The 19,982-nt window shown below is 44.3% G+C and overlaps 1 protein-coding gene across 1 annotated transcript in view; it reads left to right on the top strand.

The window, feature by feature from the left end:
* Positions 1 to 597: 597 nt before the first annotated feature.
* LOC126199657 (glucose dehydrogenase [FAD, quinone]-like) overlaps positions 598 to 19,982 on the top strand; it is a 73,235-nt gene continuing 53,850 nt past the window's right edge. Inside the window, exon 1 of the mRNA XM_049936586.1 lies at positions 598 to 741. Coding sequence (XP_049792543.1) covers positions 598 to 741 — 144 coding nt within the window. The remainder of the gene's footprint in view (positions 742 to 19,982) is intronic.

Here is a 19,982-nt window from a genome sequence, read left to right as displayed (position 1 = left end):
GGAGGACAGACAGGAAGTCTGTGCGAAAAGAGACGTCAGACGCGTAGCGAAAACAAAAGTACGCCGGTGCAGGAGGTTGTATACAAAACACGTTTCGCTTTTACGACGAAATCTCTCACCGCACGCAAGCTCCGCCGAGCGGAATACAATAGCGTCGGAAGGCGGAAGAGGCGTGACATCACAACATCCGCGTATCCGCGGAGATATCACCGGGCGACGGTAGCAGACAGCGCAGAAGGTAAATATCCGCCCGCGTTTAGACGGAGTGCAGTGACAAGGAGACGGAGCACCGTCCGTCCGCTGGAAGGCACACGAAGGCTGCAGGCCGGGGATGTGCGTCTGCGACGAAATTGGCGGCGGCGCCAGCGACGATGTTTACGTCCGGTGGAGGCGGGGAGCTCAGAAAGGGTGCTCCGGCGCAGAAAGAGAGAAAGTCGGGGGCGGCGAGATGTACGCGCGGCGCCAGATTCGGAAACGGCGGCGACAATTGGGGGTCTCGCGAGCGGCGCCTATAAATACACGCCCGAGATACCGCGACGGGGAAAGGAGGACCCCCACTTTATTGTGTCGCCGGGACCGCGGGGGGAATCGGCCGTTATGCCGGCGACCCTGGCGGCCTTCCAAATAGCGGGCCCGTTGTCTGTGATGTACGAGGGCGTGGCCCCAGTCCTGCCAGCACCTGCTGAGGATCAAAGCTGCGCGCAGGCGAGGCGGCAGCGAGTGCCCTCCGCAGCCGCCCAGGCAAAGCGATGTAATGGCCCACACAAAGTGATGTAATAGTAAGGTCACGTTCTGAAGGAGAGTGATAATCGTAGGAAGTAATCGCGTGGCGACCCTGTAAAACTAACACTTTGTGTCGTTCTTATGAGGCAGGTTCAGAATGTAAGTATACTAGAATTTTATAGTTTTTAGGAAATGTGTATTTGAAAGAAATGTACAGGATATTGTTGATCCACTTGTTGATTACGTTTCCGTATAATCGCCATCCCGTTCATTTATCTAGTGATCCATGGCACACGCTTATTTATGTCCTCCTCGAAGTACTCCCCCGACAGCTCCTTTCTCCACTTCAGAATCTGTTTCTGCACCTGGTAGTCAGTTGAAAATGTAATTCCACTCATGTGTGGATTCTGGGAGGTGAAAAGATGGTAATGTGAGAGCGTCAAATCATAGTAATAAGGGGCTGGGTTAAGGAATCCCAACCAAAGGAGTCCAAGAGCGCCTTGGTGGTATTCCCCACCTTTTCTTAATATCCCTTTTGAGTTTTTTACAGTCCCAAAATATTGTTTTGCTTTAATGGTCTCCTCCAGGGGCAGGCACTCGACCATAATTACGCCTTGTCAGTCCCAAAACACTGACACCATAATTTTTTTGAGCGAAATCAAGGTTTTGAATTTTTTGGCAAAGGGGAATTGGTGTGACGCCACGAGGACGACTTTCCTTTTGCCTCTGGTGTGTAATGAGTCACCCACATTTCATCTCCAGACACAACAGAGCTCAGAAAATCCTGTCCTTCCAACTCAAGACACACAAGAAACTTTTTGCTGCTCTGTCACCTGTTTTGGGACCCATCTTGCCCATAGTTTCCAGCATCCCAGCGTTTCTGTGAGTACCTCGTATAAGAGACTTCTGGAGAGTTGTGGAAACGTCGCTGAAATTTCTTGTCCTGTCAATAGGCGGTCGTCACGAACAGTGTCCTCGATTTTTTGCACCAGCTAATCAATCATAATGGAAGATCTTCCACTTCTCTCTTCGTCATGAACATTTGGTACGCTCCACTAAACTCCAACACAACTTAAACAGACTAATTCTGTTCATAAGGGGTTCGCGTAAAACGTCTTGATTCGCAAAAAAATTTTGTCATGTGTTATTCCTTCCGCGAGTAGGAAGCGCATCACAGCATGTGGCTCACACTTAGCGGGATTTCTTCCCGACGTCTCTCACAAAAATGGTTCAAATGGCTCTGAGCACTATGGGACTCAACTTCTGAGGTCATTAGTCCCCTAGAACTTAGAACTAGTTAAACCTAACTAACCTAAGGACGTCACACACATCCATGCCCGAGGCAGGATTCGAACCTGCGACCGTAGCGGTCTCGCGGTTCCAGACTGCAGCGCCTAGAACCGCACGGCCACTTCGGCCGGCGACATCTCTCACGCAACTGGGCATTACAATCTGAATTTACGTGCCAGCGTGTTCCTGCGATGCTCGCTCTCATCTGGGGATCCCTCCCTCTCCCACCCTCTACCAGTCAGTGTTGGCAACTCTCAAATACCAAAATTCCACTGCCCATTGTCCTCATAGCACACTCACTTTCTGAACGTGCCTCCCATATACGTGGTGTTAAATTTTTTTTCCATATTCTGAGATTTCGTAGTATGTACCAAAAAAGACAAAAAGATCCAGTGAACACGGACGCTAAAATGCATATGTGAAGAGCTATGACCACACGTTCATTTTCACTGCTATGAAATAAATCTCTTCTACTGCAAATTCTTTGCTGATATGAACGACCTACACAATGCAGTAAACAAATGACGACACATTCTTGTGTTACTGTCCATGAATACAGCAAGCAGTAATCATCTGCTAGTGTTGTTACTGTAAACCGTAATCACAATTCTGTGTAACTGCGATGCGTACACTAGTTCTAATGGAACATATTTGTGTTTCCATAACTCGGTGAAACGCTTCTACATTGCACAGGTTCGTTATAATTTAAGTGCAGCTCACAGAGGTCCATAGTGTGTCGTAATTATCGTATGGCAGCGAAGCTTGGTAGACATTTTAATGTGTGTTAATTCCTAATGGACCAAACTGCTGAGGTCATCGGTCCCTAGACTTACACACTACTTAAACTAACTTACCTAAGAACAACACGCACACCCATGCTCGAGGGAGAACTCGAGCCTTCGGCGGGAGGGGCCGCGCAATCCTTAACATTGCGCCCTAGACCACGCGGCCACTCTGGCGCCGACATTTTAATGCGTTAACGCGGTACCGATTTCGGCTGGAAATAAATTAGTTTTAGTTTTGACCACAAGGAGTAAAAGTGGCACTGACAATTCAAGAAAGAAGTGTAGAAATGTAATTATATAATTGCTTAGCCCATATATTGTTAGAAAATAAATACAAATTATCGTGTTCACATACAATTGCCCTTCAACGGACTATGACTTTAGATGACCATATACATACAAAAAAAAAAAAGAAAATCACCCTACGTGCTTATTAATGCCCATGGTATTAATTAATTAGTAGAAAAGCGATGAAATAATCTACTTGCTAGCTCAGATGACTCAATAGAAATTGGATATTGATATCCGCGTGTTCCAATGAAACTTCGAACGCGAAGAAAGAACTAATAAAGTCCGCATTAAAAGAAAACCCTGTCATTGTGGGGTCCCTTAGCACGTGCCGACGGTTGGTGTTTGTGGATCAAGTTGTAAAGTACCTTGCATAAATGGATCTGGTGTTCCAGAAAGCTACATTAGGCAAATACAGAGCAAGGAGGAGACAATGTCACCATAATCCAGAACGATTTACTCGAGCATGCGAGACCTCCGTCGTTTCTTGTAAATGTCCACCACAATTATGCTTCTACAGTCGGACCTGATCGATCTGATTCCAGCAGCATATCTGTCCTTAGGGAACAATAATAATTAATGAAGTTACGCAACAGAATCTGAATAACGTTATCTTTAGTAAATCAATGTATCATGAGTGCGTTCTCTATGAATGTGCTCTAACTCTTTAGCATGATTTAGGATTTACTAACTATGTAATTAAAGTCACCAATTCCATTATCCAGGAGTTATTCCACAAATAACGTTGTAATTTATCGGGATTAACAATTATCATTCACAATTTCATCTAAATTAATGTACAAGAGTTCACATTAACAAACATCGGTTTGTTTTAGCAGGGTTTTCAGACGAGTAGGGATAAGAAGCAGGATATGCTGCGACCATATCATATTTAGAGACACGCGAAGTTGTATGGTTGCTAAGTAGTAATTGCACGGCGAGGAATTGACAGCGGAGAAGATAATGTTACTATTGGGACAGAACGACCATTCTGGAGGCCGGCCCTTCTAACTGAAAAAATGAATCTTTGTGCCTATCTGTCCAGAGCACGCGGTTGCCTCTATGTGTTCTTCCCGTGAGTTGCGTCGACTCCCACCGAGCCGCAGAATTCGACGTGGCTCTCCGTCACTGCCCGTCGTCTGTGTGTGTGTATGTGTGTGTGCGTGTGTGTGTGCTCTGATGATCTCTGGCCGTTAATCTGTTCTGCTCAGCATTTCCCTTGCTCTAACCTTTCTGTTTCGCGTCCCCTGATCGAATCTCGTCTCTTCCATGCCCTCTGATCGACCGACCGAATCTTTCCTCCTAGGAAACGTACTCTCCCGCGCGTCTACAGCTTTTTCGCGTCTCTTTAAATTTCTGTTGCATTTCTCGCTTTTCTGCCAGTGGTGACCAACAGTAAAAATTTATGATGTTTCTCTTGCTCTCTCCGTCAACTTCGTATTAATTTCTCTTCAATTCCACTTCTTTATCGCGTTTCCTGCCCAACAGGTGGGACGTAAGACAGACGTCACAGCCCGTTCACCAATGACAAGACGTTTTCTTTTCCCCTCTCAAACATTTGCATTTCTTCATTACAATACAAAGCATCGTAAACAGATAGACGCTTCCTCACAGCACTAGACGGAAGAATCCCGTGAGTCGCACTGTCCACTGACCATGCGGCCCTCGGTAACTAATCCTGCACGCCAGGAGTTTCTATTGGCTGGCTCGCATCGGATTTGAGGTGACTTGCTAAAGGCATGTCTCGCATTTCCCATTCAAAGATAAGGTACTCTAGCATGTGCTGCAGGAAGGGAGACACGCGTGAGACCTCTTCTTCTGACATCACAGTGTTTTGTAGCTGTGTTATGTTTTTACTATTTGATCAAGTACCACACATGTTATACCGATGAAGCCCTTTTCAAAGGTGGTTTAAGATGCAACGGAAAGAGTTTATAGTTCTGTTAAAAATTAAACTTTGTCTCATGATTCGGTAGTTATAAACGTTACAACTTATTTGTGCTCGTCCTAAGATTCGTCTCATCGTCCGACATAACTTAATGAAAATATTTAGTTTTTATGGATATGTTTTGGGTAGTCCATCTTACGTGCCTAATAGCAGACTTTCTACAATCACCAGATGTTGCAGAATATAGTAGCTTCGTAAAACTGACAAATACTTAAGGCTAAATTTGAAACAGTAGAAAAACAGTACCAATTTTAATATCTCGAACAGTGCCAATATTTCTCCAGTACTAATCTTGTTATGTTCTATCTTATTTCATTACTAGCCTTTCGCTCCGTTAGGCTAGTCGTTACATTCGTTGTGTTTATAAATTAGTTATAAAAAACTGACTTTTATTTGTAAAAAGTGTAAATAACACAGAAAAGTTTGCTACTTCACTGAATGCAGTATATCTTCAGGTTTTATTCCATCCTAAAGACAGTTAGTTCCTGACGTTCCCGCAAGACAGCACACGCGAATGAGTTATTCCAGCTGTTATTAATCAGTACAATCGTTGCATCGAAGCTGGCTTCGTATCATATTGGACGTCGCTCACAGTCGCCCAGCAGACTGGCACGTCGTACCTGTACATGCTTGAACACTATCTAATACCTCGATTACAACAGGATAAGGGCACAGAATTTATTTTCCAACGAGATGGTTCGCAGCATGTTATCATCATGAAGTTGTCGTGTATCCCTGTAGGAATGTGCCCACTTCAACTGGACGTGGAGGAACAATATCCTGGCGACCACGATCACCTAATTTTATCCCAATGGACTTCTCCGTATGAGGTTACATTAAAGACAGAGTGCTTATTCCTCCACTTCTGGGAAATGTAGATGAGTTGCGAACTGGATAACACAAGCAGTTGTCACCATACATCAAAATTTTCTTAATAGGATTTGGCTGGAAATTGATTACAGGTGAGACATTTGTCGTGTTACAAAAGGTAGCCACATTGAACATTTGTAAATAAAACTTGAAGGTATACTCCATTCAGTGCTATATCAAACGTTTCTGTAAAGTACGTACCTTTTTCTTAATTAAAATTTCCTTTTGCATGACAAATTTATAAATATCCTGTATATTTCAGACATTTTCTCCTCCCACTTCTCTGTGTTCGTCTCCTTCTTCCACTCTTCCACTCTCTTCTTCCACTCACATCCTGCTCTCATGTCTCTCTGCCCCTCACCTCCTTCCCCTCTCTCCATCCATCACCTACTACCTCCTCTCTGTCTGTCCATCTCCTCCTTCCCCTTTCTGTGTCCATATCATTCTTCCCCTCTCTCACTGTCCAGAACCCCCCCTCTCTCTATGCTCAGTCATGCTTGGACGTGCACCTATAGCCCCTGCAAAGCATGCTGACACAACCTGCTCATCATGCCTGCTACCCACCCCCCTCCTCTCTCTCTCTCTCTGTCAGACTCCTCCTTGCTCTCTCTGTCCATCACACCCTCCTGTCTCCCTCTCTCCATCAGTCACCTCCTTCCCCCTCTCCATCTGTCCATCGTCCATCTCACCCTCCTGTCTCTCTCTCTCCATGAGTCACCTCCTTCCCCTCTCCATTTGTCCATCCCTCCTCTGCTTTTCTCTGTCCTCCTCATCTTCCCTGTCTTTCACTATTCATATCCTCCCTCCCCCCCTTTCTCTCTGCTCAGCGAAGCTCAGACATGCGTAGCCCCTGGAAGGCGTGCTGGCACAACCTGCACAACGTGCCTTCAACCATCTTTCTCTGTCTCTACCTCGCCCTCTGTCCATCTTTTTTTTCCTCTCTCTGAACATTTCTTCCTGCCCCCATCTCTCTGTCCATTTGCTTCTTCCCCCTTTTCTTATCGCCATCTTCTTCTCCCACCTCTCCCTATCTATTCCCTCCTGTCCCATTTCTCTATCTCTCAACTCACACCACAACCCTCCCTGTCCACACCCTCCTGCCTCCTCTCTGCTCATCTTCTCCTGCATCCTTTCTCTGTCAATCCCCTCCTCTATCACGTCACTAGAGCAGGCCGATACTGCTGCCACAATATGCTTGTCATGTCATGCAGCCTACATGTCAAGGCTTCAAATTAGTTTACTTGCTCCTGATGTGTAGGTTGCTCTGCAAAACAGGTCGATAAAGCAGGCTGATACCATTCACATACAACATGCTTGCCATGTGGATCAGTCTGTTTGGCAGGGCCTTCAAATGTTCGTATTTGTCCCATTGCAGCTGGGAGGCTATAAATCCCATGGTGCTGATACCCACGAAATTTGATGTTAGTGTGTTAAATTTTATTGAAATCGATCCAATGGTTTGTGAAGTGTTCCCAGATATATACAGCTTGTTCAGAACTTACCATTAAAATTTTCTGGCACTTGTAGAGGGGACTGAGTCCATAGTATTTTGAACAGGAACCCATGTTCAGATATGTGCCATTTCTGTTCTATAATGGTTTGAGTTCCAATGTGTAACATGTCCATGTCTGTTGAGGGAAAGAGAAAAATCTCAGAGTTGCTTGTCCTGGAATGCAATAGCGTAGAGAGAATGATGTGTACTATCTCAGATAGTCACCTGATGTCACTTAACATCTGCCTTGCAAAGTTTAATTTATGAGACTCTTCTAGAGACAGACGAAGATCAGCTGGCACAAGTTATGGCTGCTGCACTATAAATTCAAGAGAGGCCAAGTAGGATCGAGAGTGTGTACCAGAACATGCTTTGTGGGTGCTATGTCTGTAACAACATTGACTGTGCCACATCAACCTGCTGTTGTAAAGCATCAGTACCATTCTGTGTATAGAATATGCTTGGTTCTTTTTTGTTTTGGAATAACCTGGACACATAATGTTTAAGTGTTAATACAAACACATGTGCTTGAGTGATAAATGGATATTTTGCTATGTTTCCTTTCGAAGTGTTACCTAATAACTGTACTGCAACACACTTCAAGTAGATGTGGGTGAGTTAAACATCTGAAATGAAACAATCATAGAATGTAAGCAGTACATTTCTGGAAATGGTTTTCTGTTCAAAACATTATGTACTCATTCCTCTCTACAGGTCCTAGAAGTATGTAACAGGAATTTTCGAACACATACCATCTGATTTATATATATGCTAGCCTTTTCCCCGTAGCTTCACATGTATGTCACATTTAACGCACAAACTTCTTGGTCTATTTCCTCCTTCCCTCTCTTCTCTGTCTGTGCCCATCACCTCCTTGTCTCTCAATCTGTCCATCTTCCCCTCCACCATCTCAGCCCATGTCCACTTTCCTCCACTGTTTATGTCCATCTCCTCCTCCACCTCCTCTCCATGCCCATCTTCTCCTCCCCCCTCTCTCTGTCTTTACATCTCCTCTTGCCAAGGTCATGGATACCTTTTTTCCCCATTATGTACAGGCTGCCATGCAAAGCAGACCAATAAAGCTGGTTGATACTATTCCAAAACAACATGCCTATTGTGCTGTGCAGCCTATGTGTTGGGGCTGGGCAGCCTACACATTGGGACACGAAAACCATTTCTTGCCCCTGATGCCAGTCGATAAGGCAGGTCAATATTATTCCCACATGACACACCTGTTGTGCATGGTGTCCTTTACAGTAGGAACTTAAGAAACGAGCAGCATTACCAGTGACATTGTCCAGGTAGTGGATACACTCATTACGCAGGACTGCCAAGTGACAGTGAAAGCCATAGGTGCCATAGTTGGCTTGAGTGTTGGAAGTGTTCCCACCATCATGAAGGAAAATTTGGAAATTTGTGGTAAGGTCTTATGGGTCCAAACTACTTAGGTCATCAGTCCCTAAACCTAGACACTACTTAATCTGTGAATATTAGAGCTAGAGTGTTATGAAAGCCCTATGTTGTTCCCCTAAGGGCAAGCAGTTTGTTTACCAGATTTGGCACACTTTGGTCCAGGGACGTTGGAGGATTTCCAGCTTATATATACATGCATACCTATAAGAGACATTCAAAAAGAAACGAGCCAGAGGCATAATTACAGAAACCAGTATCTGTATGTTATAAGTATTGGCCCCAGCTGTTGAGACACTTTTGCCACTGTGACACAAGGTGGTGAATGGCTGTCTCATAAAATTACTGGGGCTGCTATGTTAACCAGTTCCTTGTGAACAGATGGACGTCGTTGTCCAAGGTGAATTGTTTCCCCCTCAGGATTTTCAAGGGAACCAAAAATTCTTTAATCACAGGGAGAAAGGTCTGTAATGTATTGAGGGTGGCTGAAACCCTCCCACTGGAATTTCTGCAGGAGTGCTGTGACTGTGCCATATGAGGCTTTGTATTGTCATGGAGCAGAATGATCCCATGAGTCAGACTGCCTGGTCGTTTTGCTTTGTCCCTTTGGGAAGAGTGGTCAAGGTTTGCGAGTAATGCTGGGCCTTCACTGTTGTCCCGTGCTGCAGGAAGTGAATCAGAAGGAGGCCATCTTGGCCATAGTAGACTGTCAGCGTTATCTTTCCTGCACTCGTGTGGATGGCCTTGGCTTCTTTTGGTGGTGGCTACCCCGGATGCTTCCTCTGGAGACTTTGTCGTTTTGATTCAGATTCGAAGTGATGACACCATGACTCATCTCTAGCCATCACTTGTGCCAAGAATGCATTCCCTTCCCAAGCATAGTACTGCAGATGAGCAAGACAGTGGACCATTTGACATGCTTTTTGGTGTGGTTGAGGACTGTTGGGCACCTACTGGGCACGCTCTTTGCGCATGTGCAGTCATTCCTTCATGAGCGCCGCGTGGGGTAGCCGTGCAGTCTGAGGCACCTTGTCATGTTCCGTGCAGCTCCCCCCTCCCCCCCCCCCCCGTCAGAAGTTCGAGTCCTCCCTCAGGCATGGGTGTGTGTGTTGTCCATAGTGTAAATTAGTTCAAGTTAGATTAAGTAGTGCCTAGGTTTAGGGACTGATGACCTAAGTAGTTTGGTCCCATGAGACCTTACCACAAATTTCCAAATTTTCCTTCATGATGGTGGGAACCCTTCCAACACTCAAGCCGACTATGGCACCTATGGCTTTCACTGTCACTTGGCAGTCCTGCGTAATGAGTGTATCCAATACCTGGACAATATCACTGGTAATGCTGTGTGGTGCTCCTAACCATGCATCAGTGGCTAACGACACCCGTCCTTCCCTGAAGTGCTTGTGCCATGCTTTGACCCTTGCAATGGACATGCAGTATTTGCCATACACTTGTGACATTCGTCGATGAATGTCCGTTCCTCCCACTCCTTCCGCTGTCAGAGAACGAACAAACGTCTTTGCTCTTTTTTTGATACTTCCATGTCTCTGTTTGCAATGTGACTGTCAGTGTTGGATGATTGATGCATGCTGCTGCTAGCTCTGTATAGTGAAGTGACAAGCACATGTGGCCTGTAGCGACAGGCTGTGAACTTCCACGCTGTGGTCAGAACCATATCTCGTTACACACACCACAATATTACTCTCGTGTCACCGGTTTACACATTTCAGACACCAGCTCGTTTCTTTTTGGACATCCCTCATACATACACTCAGCTTTATGTGCAGCCTTTCCCTGTTTACATGTTTGGCACATATATTGCACACATCTCTTCCTCCCTCCTCTCTTGGTCCACTCCTTGGGCCATCTACTTCTCTCTGCTTCTGCTGTCTGCTCCTCTTCCTCTTTATGACCATCTTCACCTTGCTCTCTCTCCGATCACCTCCTCTTCCCCCCCCCCCAGCCCACCAATCTCTATGTCTCCCCCTTCTTTCCATCTCCTCACTCCTGTAACTTCCAATCTCCTCCTCTTTTCACTCCCTACCTGTCTCCTCTCTCCTCTTTCTCTGTACCATCTATTCCTCCCCAACTCTCTGCCCAACTCCCCCACCCCATCTATGCCAACCTCCTCCTTTGATCCTCTCTGCCCATTTCCTCCTGCCCCCTCTATCTCATCCTTCCTCTCTCCATCTTCTCCTCCCACCTCTCTCTCTATATCCATCTCTAGTGTTGATAGATCGAGTGGTGAGTGGTGTGGTCTATTGACTGACAAATCTCCATAAAAGTTCTGAAGCGAGTGCCATGAAGTTCCTCCTTCAATTTAGGAATCAAGCTAAAATCACAAGGGCTCAACTCCATCGAAGCCGGCCAGAGTGGCCGAGCGGTTCTAGGCGCAACAGTCTGGAACCGCGAGACCGCTACGGTCGCAGGTTCAAATCCTGCCTCGGGCATGGATATTTGTGATGTCCTTAGGTTAGTTAGGTTTAAGTAGTTCTAAGTTCTAGGGGACTGATGACCTCAGAAGTTAAGTCCCATAGTGCTCAGAGCCATTTGAACCATTTTTGAACTCCATCGAAGCATTTTCCTGGAAAATGATGGACAGGTCTTTTAGAAAGTGTCGCAGATTCTTTCTTTGGACCGTTCACTTTTGGAACACACCCTTCGACCAGCTTAGAGAAAGAATCTGCGACTCTTTCGGCACACCCATCATTCTGCAGGACAATGCATGGCACATACGCAGAAAGACTGATTTGTTTGATTGATGGGGCTTGCAATTGTGGTACCACCTACAGCCAACACGCTCCTCAGATTTGTTTATTTGTACCGGATGGTTGGTCGCTTTAACGGTTCCTTCCCTTAAAAACGAAAGCAATAAATCTGGCAAAGATGTTGTCGAAGTTCAAGGCCAGTGCTCCATGCATTGAATCTATAGTCCAGTAAAAGAACTGAATATTGCAGACTAAGCAAATGAATCGTCTCTACGTACTTACTGCGATTTCCAAACAGTCATTCCCTAAAATCTGCGCAGAAATTATTCTTCAGGGCGAGAGTGTTCTGTGCCGGAACGCTTTTCCAGTATAATGGAACACAATACCGGACTCAACACCAATAATTTCTCACCCGTCACTTTCCTCAAATAACAACTGATTCAATGACACACATTAAAATCGAAACATAATCTCGTAGGATTCAGTTATTTATTCACGCCCTGGAGTTACCAACGCACTATGCAAGATTCCATGCACTTCTTAATACCGATTCGTAGTCGAATCATAACGTCGAAAGTTACAGTCCGGCTCCTTGACTAATCACTGCAAAATCAGCCTCAAATACGTCTGTCAACATGACGTTAATTGAAGCACTACATTCTCGCTCACTTACCGCTTCGAACATCAAGTCGCTAGGGACAACACATACACCCATGCTCAAGGGAGGACTCGAACGTCTGACGGGGGTAGCCGCGCGAACTATGGCAAGACGCCCAAGACCGCGTGGCTACCCCGCACGGCGCGCTATTTACACTTTCAACAATTTAGAGATTGTAGTTGTAGGCAGTCGTGACCTCGAACAGCTGCCAACTGCGCCGGTAAGTACGATCTTTGCCGTACCGGATGCTGCTTGTCTGGAACACACATTACAACAGAGGTAGTAGCGTTCCTTTATCCCCTCCAGCTCTCTGCAACAATGTATACGCAGCATAACAAAATATTTTACAATAATCGCAGTTTTAGCTATACATTAGTCTGTAAATTATTTTTTAATGAGTTGAGACGACAAGCTTGTCCTTAACACTGCCCACCAAATCGTGGTCCGTTACAATTTCAAGGAAGTTGTTGTCCTACACAATAATTAAATTTTTTATGTGTGTATGTAGCTACACATGTGTGTATGAATGGTTGGTTATCTCTACATCTGTGTGTGTGTGTGTGGATGTGTGGATGGGTGAATGGGTGGGTGGGTGGATGCGTCTATGTTGCATGTATCTGTTTTTATTCTTGAGCAGAGTGATGAGGTGTGATTGTGTTCAGAATAAGATACATCACTTATAGTCCTTGTGATGGACATTTTCAGCTTCGAGATATTTATCAACGACAGCAACTGGATGCGTGGAATCGGTCGTGAAGAAATAATCTAGGACATCTGCAACTTTGAAACGTCACAGGCGGTCTCAGTACCTTTTCCCCTTATGACTTAAGGATAGAGTCAAGATGGTTCACATGAAAAAAAGAACATTCCTCCATCCTCCTGTTGGTTGGATCACATGCCAATTCTAAACTCCCATTGCTCCTTTTCTACGCATATAACCTGATTCGAGTGTATGGAGAATTCATGACCCTTGTTTACAGTGATGGCTGGCCTTTCTTTTTTCATTTTGTTCTTTTTTCTCTATTCTTCTTCATGTAAGGACAACAGTGTAGTTTAAATTCACGTTTACCTATCAGCATTCCCGTAAAAGTAAATAAGTAAAAAGCAAACGTCTCTCCGAGAATCCCGAAACACTGTCCAGTTGCCTGACATCCTGCTTACATATGACATTTAAGCATAAGGCAAGAGGTATTATCACGTAATAGGGGAGAGAGTGTGGCAGATATGATACGCGAGTTGGGATGGAAGTCATTAAAGCAAAGACGTTTTTCGTCGCGGTGAGATCTATTTACGAAATTTCAGTCACCAACTTTCTCTTCCGAATGCGAAAATATTTTGTTGAGCCAAACCTACATAGGTAGGAATGATCATCAAAATAAAATAAGAGAAATCAGAGCTCGAACAGAAAGGTTTAGGTGTTCGTTTTTCCCGCGCGCTGTTCGGGAGTGGAATGGTAGAGAGATAGTATGATTGTGGTTCGATGAACCCTCTGCCAAGAACTTAAATGTGAATTGCAGATTAGTCATGTAGATGTAGATGTAGAGGTGCCAAGGGTATTATCCACCCGGTCTGAACTTGCCTCTTAATCTGCACTGCATACGTAGTGATAGCTGACGATTGCGCACAGCACAAGCTCTGCTCTATTTCTTTTCCGTCCTTTCTGTGCTTCAGATGTACTCCTACTGCCGTTCGGTAACTGTTTTTCGTTCTTGAATGTCGACGTTTTCATTTGCAGTGGAGATCGTTCCAGCTTCCTATCTGAGAACAAACGAGTTGTTCACTCTAAAGAGAACGAGTGTACTTTGCAAGTTCCACGCAAAAAGTAGGCACGCCAGGGCAAATGGAAAGCGAACGGCACCCATTTGTTTCCCGCCCCTTCGCCTGCTCTTCGCTGGCTACGAATTTCCACGCTCGATCATAAACGTCTGACTGCGAAAACGCACTCAAAAACATTGAAGTGCGAGATTTACGTCTGCCTTCTACTGTAGGCGAGGAAGCTAGCGAGACGAATATAACACAAGCGGTGAAAAACACTGAAAGTGGAGGAATTCAGAACTCGAAGGTGAAATTAAGATGAGTGTGTATTTATCAGTTCCTGTTCTCCTACAGCAGTTTTTATCTTGCATAAATTTGCTGCTTGACGATACAGAACGAACGTGCAAAGTTGTGCGATCATTAAATATACCGAAATCTACTTCTAGGAATGTTTTGGTAAGATGAGCAATGAGAGTCGAGTGCATGAACTTAATTGTGTAAAATATGAGTCATTCTCAAAGAGATCGTACAAGACCTAAAACATGTAAACTATTGCAGCACGTAAGTTACCTTAAAGTTACATTTCTTTTTAGAACTTCCTTCTGTAAACATACACCGAGCGAGGTGGCACAGTCTTTAGCACACTGGACTCACATGTTGGATAAAAACGTGTAGTTTTCCCGATATCGTCTCGCAGTCTGATTAATTCTCAATGTGAATCTAATAGTTGTGTTGGTGCAGAAAACTACGAAATTATATTGGCCGACTGTGAGAGAATATGGAATGACAAACCCTGCTCGACAACATACTCCAGGACACAGCTCACTGCCCGCATTCCGTGGTCGTGCGGCAGCGTTCTCGCTTCCCACGCCCGGGTTCCCGGGTTCGGTTCCCGGCGGGGTCAGGGATTTTCTCTGCCTCGTGATGGCTGGGTGTTGTGTGATGTCCTTAGGTTAGTTAGGTTTAAGTAGTTCTAAGTTCTAGGGGACTGATGACCATGGATGTTAAGTCCCATAGTGCTCAGAGCCATTTGAACTACAGCTCACTGCCGGCCGCTGCGGCCGAGCGGTTCTAGACGCATCAGTCCGCAACCACGTGGCTGCTACGGTCGCAGGTTCGAATCCTGCCTCGGGCATGGATGTGTGTGATGTCCTTAGGTTAGCTAGGTTTACGTAGTTCTAAGTCTAGGGGACTGATGACTGATGATCTCAGATGTTAAGTCCCATAGTGCTTAGTGCCATTTTTTGAACACAGCTCACTGTTACAGTAGGTGACAGTTGAGACGGGAGCATGGCACTGATCTGCCTGTCAGTACTACCTCCCTGCCGACCAGCCGCACTGCTCCAGTCTGTGAAACTCATCTGCCTTAACTGTGATGCAGTTAATCATACAATGATGATACATTTGTAGTGTGGACTCATGGTGAAGAGTTGGATGTCTTCTTGGTGCACCTGAACGGCATTAACCCGAAGATACATATTACGATGGAGAAAGAGAGCAACGGTCGACTCAATTTCCTGGATGTGTCGGTAATTAAACGGGTGGATGGGACGCTGGGCCACAAGGTACATAGAAAGAACACTCATACGGATCGATACCTCCACAAGGAATCTAATCATCATCCCAGGCAAAAAAGAGGTGTCATGAAAACCTTGTTGGACAGAGCCAAAAGAATTTGCGAGCCGGCTTACTTACAAGATGAACTGAATCACCTACGGTCAGCCATCATGAAAAACCGATATACCAGCAAGGAAATTGATCGAGCCCTCCATCAAGGAGAAGCCAGAAGTCCAGAGCAACAACGGTCACCTACTGGAAAAGTTTTCCTACCGTTCATTAATAAGGTCACGGACCGTATCGGGAAAGTGCTGGCCAAGTATGGGATCGAAACAATCTTCAGACCCACCAAGAAGATTAAGGAATATTTAAGAACTGCAAAAGACGCCCGACATCCCATAGCAACACCTGGGGTATACAAAATTCCATTCAGTTGTGGACAAGTATATACTGGAACAACGAAAAGAAGTGTAAACACCCGCTTAGCCGAACATAAAAGAAACTGTCGCTTAGGACACATCGAAAAATCGGCCGTATCTGAGCATGTTTTTCGAGATGGGAAACACGAAATTAAATTTAATTGGAGAAGCGTTCTAGCACGAACATCCCATTATCATGCGCGCATGTATAGAGAAGCAATAGAAATTCACAAACACCATAACAATTTTAATAGAAAAGAGGAAGTTTTAAAGTTGGACAAAATATGGATGTCGACGTTGCGCAAGCAGAATGACAATCGATTACTCTTAATAGAGAATGCCTTCCAAAGATAAGCATACCGTCGGCATCTCGTGACGAATGGTGGTGCCCTCTATGCGCTCTATAAATGCGGGAGTACCTGGAGCCTCAGTGGCAGCAGCCGGACGACCTCAGATGTCTCCCACAGATGGAGACGAAACGTCAGGTGGAAATTTTATACATCGACCACAACCTCTCAGCCCGGAAGTTTCAAGTGCCATGCAGTTATTCGTACACTCCACTCCAAAATGTTAATTCAGCCCACTGAATCTTTCAACAAGACCACGCACGGAAATTTTGAATACACTACCAATAAAGGGAAACTAATTCTGGTAAAACTGGACTACATTGTAGAGCTGTGCATTCATCATTACATCGAAACACATTCCAAGAAGGTGCCCATCATATATCAAGAGCTCGCTCAAACATAAGCGTGCCGTTACCAGTGGTACAAAAACCACACTCGAATCTTTACTCGCGTAACAATTTATGTTTTATAAATACCACAACGCAGCTAATCTGCTTTGGGAAGAAAGCGTTAATATTCTTTGCCACACGAGACCTCACACATCTGGCCAGGAAAGCAGTAAATACAGAATCTGCTATTATCCAAGACAACAATTCTCACAGATTTCGAGACGTGACAAGTCATCGGCGACAACACGACAAAACTAAAGTAGAGAACAGTTCACCAGTACGCAGTGCTCATCTGTCTTCACACATGGGAGCACTGCGACGGACACTCTACAATGGCATGTCTCCCCACTGCCCATGGTTTTTGATAGCAGTCATATCAGACACCACAGCTCGCCAAATACTACCTTTATTTGCAATTACATAATTCCCTCTGATTTACGTATGTGGAGACAAACACTAAACAATGCTTTTATACACACATCAAAAACAGTTTTGCATCCACCTCGGTTCCGAGTGTTCCGGACCCTGTACAGAAAATTGGAATAGAGATCAATATAAACATCATTTCCGCCCTTTTTATTGCTCATGAGAACCACGAATTGCATGTTGTACTGAAAGGGTACAGTACCGCCCGACATTGAGAATAGGTACAACATACTTCATTATTTTTGTCAGAACAACACATTTTTTTTGTAAAATAACTCAATTTCAATTAATACAGAGAAGCCGGATACCAGTGTGGGAAGGAATGACAATTTATTTATTTAATTGATCACATGTGCACTCCCATAAAGTAAATCCCTACATCCAGTTTGGTGAGATCTGTGAAATGAATGAATGTATGGTCGTCTGCTAACCGCAGATAGTGAATGTGAATATATCATCATCTTTGAGACGATCCTTTAGCCACCTTTGGTGGGACCAAAGAGATGAAATTTACCTGAGCTTTGAGCGTCTGAAATGTGGCTGACCAATACGGTAGCAAGGTGCTCCCCCACTTCGACAGAGGTGTGAGAGGACCTAGAGAACAGCCATGTTTCAGCACTCTGCCGCTGGATCTTGTGCTGTTAAGACCTGTTTTAGTTGTGCTCCGTAATGACAAAAGAGTGGAGACATGGTATGCATGTGGAACATTTAAGAGTAGTTTGAAATAATAATTTCTCTATTTCAGGAACTTTTGTGGGGAGAATTAAATGTCAGGCAGGTAATATTAATGGGATTGTAGTAATCTTCGGAAGTGACCAACGGTCACAATGAAACCACGTGTAGCAATAAGTTGAAATACTTCCGTGTGCTAAAGTTAAGCTGAATTACTAGCGTGTGTACAATAAGTTGAAATATTTAAGAAATAGCGTGTGTACCATAAGTTGAAATATTTAAGAAATGGCGTGTGCAGGACTTGAAATTAGAGACGAGTACTTCCACGTGGAGAGTACTGTGTGAGTCTCAAACTGTGTATGAGACAAAAGATAAAGAGAAGTACTCGTCCATGGTATCAGTTGAGGACTCGCGTGTGTGATGAATACGTTCTTAATATTACTTTGCGTGATATGATTCCGTGTGACGCTAGATTCAAACTCTGAGAGAGAAGCAAGGTGAGTCGGCCGTCTATCCAGCAACGCCACTTGGCTTGCATTGCACAGGAAGACGTGCAAATATCTCCAGAGTTCATAGTAGGAAAGTAGAATTACAAAGTGGGGCAGTGTCGTGTGAAACTGGGATAAATACTAATTGAAGTGGGAAAGCTGAAAGTGATAATGTTGTGACTATTTAGTTTTTTGTATTTCATGTCGTAGTGTGGTGTATGTCATGTAATTTGGGTATGTGTGGTTTGCATGGGAGAGTAGCAAGGTAGTTTCAAAAGATTAGTGGGTTATGCTTGTTCCTTCTGTACTGCTCGGTCTGGAGGATAGTTTCGTGATGATGATTGTGAGAGTCGAAGTGTGAGAAATAATAAAAGATCCACCATCCTATCCAGAAAGTGCACTGTAGCGTTAAATAGTTACGAGACCATAATATAGAGATTCACCAATGTAAAGCCATGCCCACTGGGCGGAATTTCTCATGTGTTATTGTTGTAGATTATAGAATTTGTGTGTTAAGGTTAGAGAATTTATCGGAATAAATAAGATAGTGAAAAGAAAAAGATTGGTGGACTTTTCCTTCGAATTGTATGTTGTCATAATGTCCCGAATTCATAATGTGTGCGCCATTCATATTCAGTGCGGTGGCCACGTGTTGACAAAAGCCGTTAAATAAAAGACAAAAAGAAAATGTGGTATTGCCAGTGCGTAGTGTACAGTCAGAGTTCTGTAAATTACTGATAGTCAGATGCGTGTTTCCGTTGCGTATTAATCATATAGGAGGATAACTTGTAACTTAAGTGTGAGTACTAGGGTTCATGTTACTCGATAAATAAGAATGAATCCACTCGCTTGGCAGACCACTCATCTTGCAGGCCTGATTGCTTGATGCCACAGTATGAGCAAGGCATGTGGTGGGTGCCTCTCAGTACCACCGTACAGCGAGACCTTCAGAGGTGGTGGTCCAGATTTCTGTACACACCGGTACTTTGCATACCCAGTAGCACGTCCTCTTGCATTGATGCAAGCGTTTATTCGTCGTGACATAATATTCACAAACAAAAATAATTTTCTCAGATTTTTGTATTACGAAAATGAAAAATAATTAAAGTTTTGTAAGTAAATCTTAATTAAATAATGCTGCACACTGACAGTTCTGGCTATGTTTTCAAATGACACCAAAAGATAAATTGTTATAGTTCCTCACTGAATTTAATTCCATAAATGTCGGTTTTTTACTTTTTAGGTAATTTTCTGTATCTCCGAAACCATGACAGATAGAAGGCTGAAATTTTTGTACAATCTTCTCTTGAATAACAAACACTAGCGTACCGATTTTGAACAAGATTGAGTTATATTTAACATAGTTTATTTATGTTCATAGGTGGCATGAATATAAGCTCCTGTTAAGTGACACTCTTGGCGTGTTCACACGTTGCAGTAGCAACAGGTGCACACGACTCATTGCTAGAACACAACTTACTGCCTCCTCCACAGCCTCCGGCTCCAATACTGCGGGCTGTACTGCAATGTACTGCAATTGTTATCGCGCATTAACTCGCGACGTCACAAGAGGGCGCTTGACGTCCTTCTGATATGTGGGATCCTACCGCCAGTTCTCTGTAAATTGGACTCGATTTTGTAATCTCTGAAATAACATCAGATGTAATTACAATTGGTAAGGTTTCATTTCATTTCTTCCTACTCTCCAGGTTCCTTCACTTCTTTGTTAGACAGTGTACGTAACTGCTTCACTTTGC

This window comes from Schistocerca nitens, chromosome 8 (genome assembly GCF_023898315.1).
Source record: "Schistocerca nitens isolate TAMUIC-IGC-003100 chromosome 8, iqSchNite1.1, whole genome shotgun sequence".
Lineage (NCBI taxonomy): Eukaryota > Metazoa > Arthropoda > Insecta > Orthoptera > Acrididae > Schistocerca > Schistocerca nitens.
The sequence above is the reverse complement of the archived record's forward strand: the minus strand, read 5'-3'. Positions and strand labels throughout refer to the sequence as shown.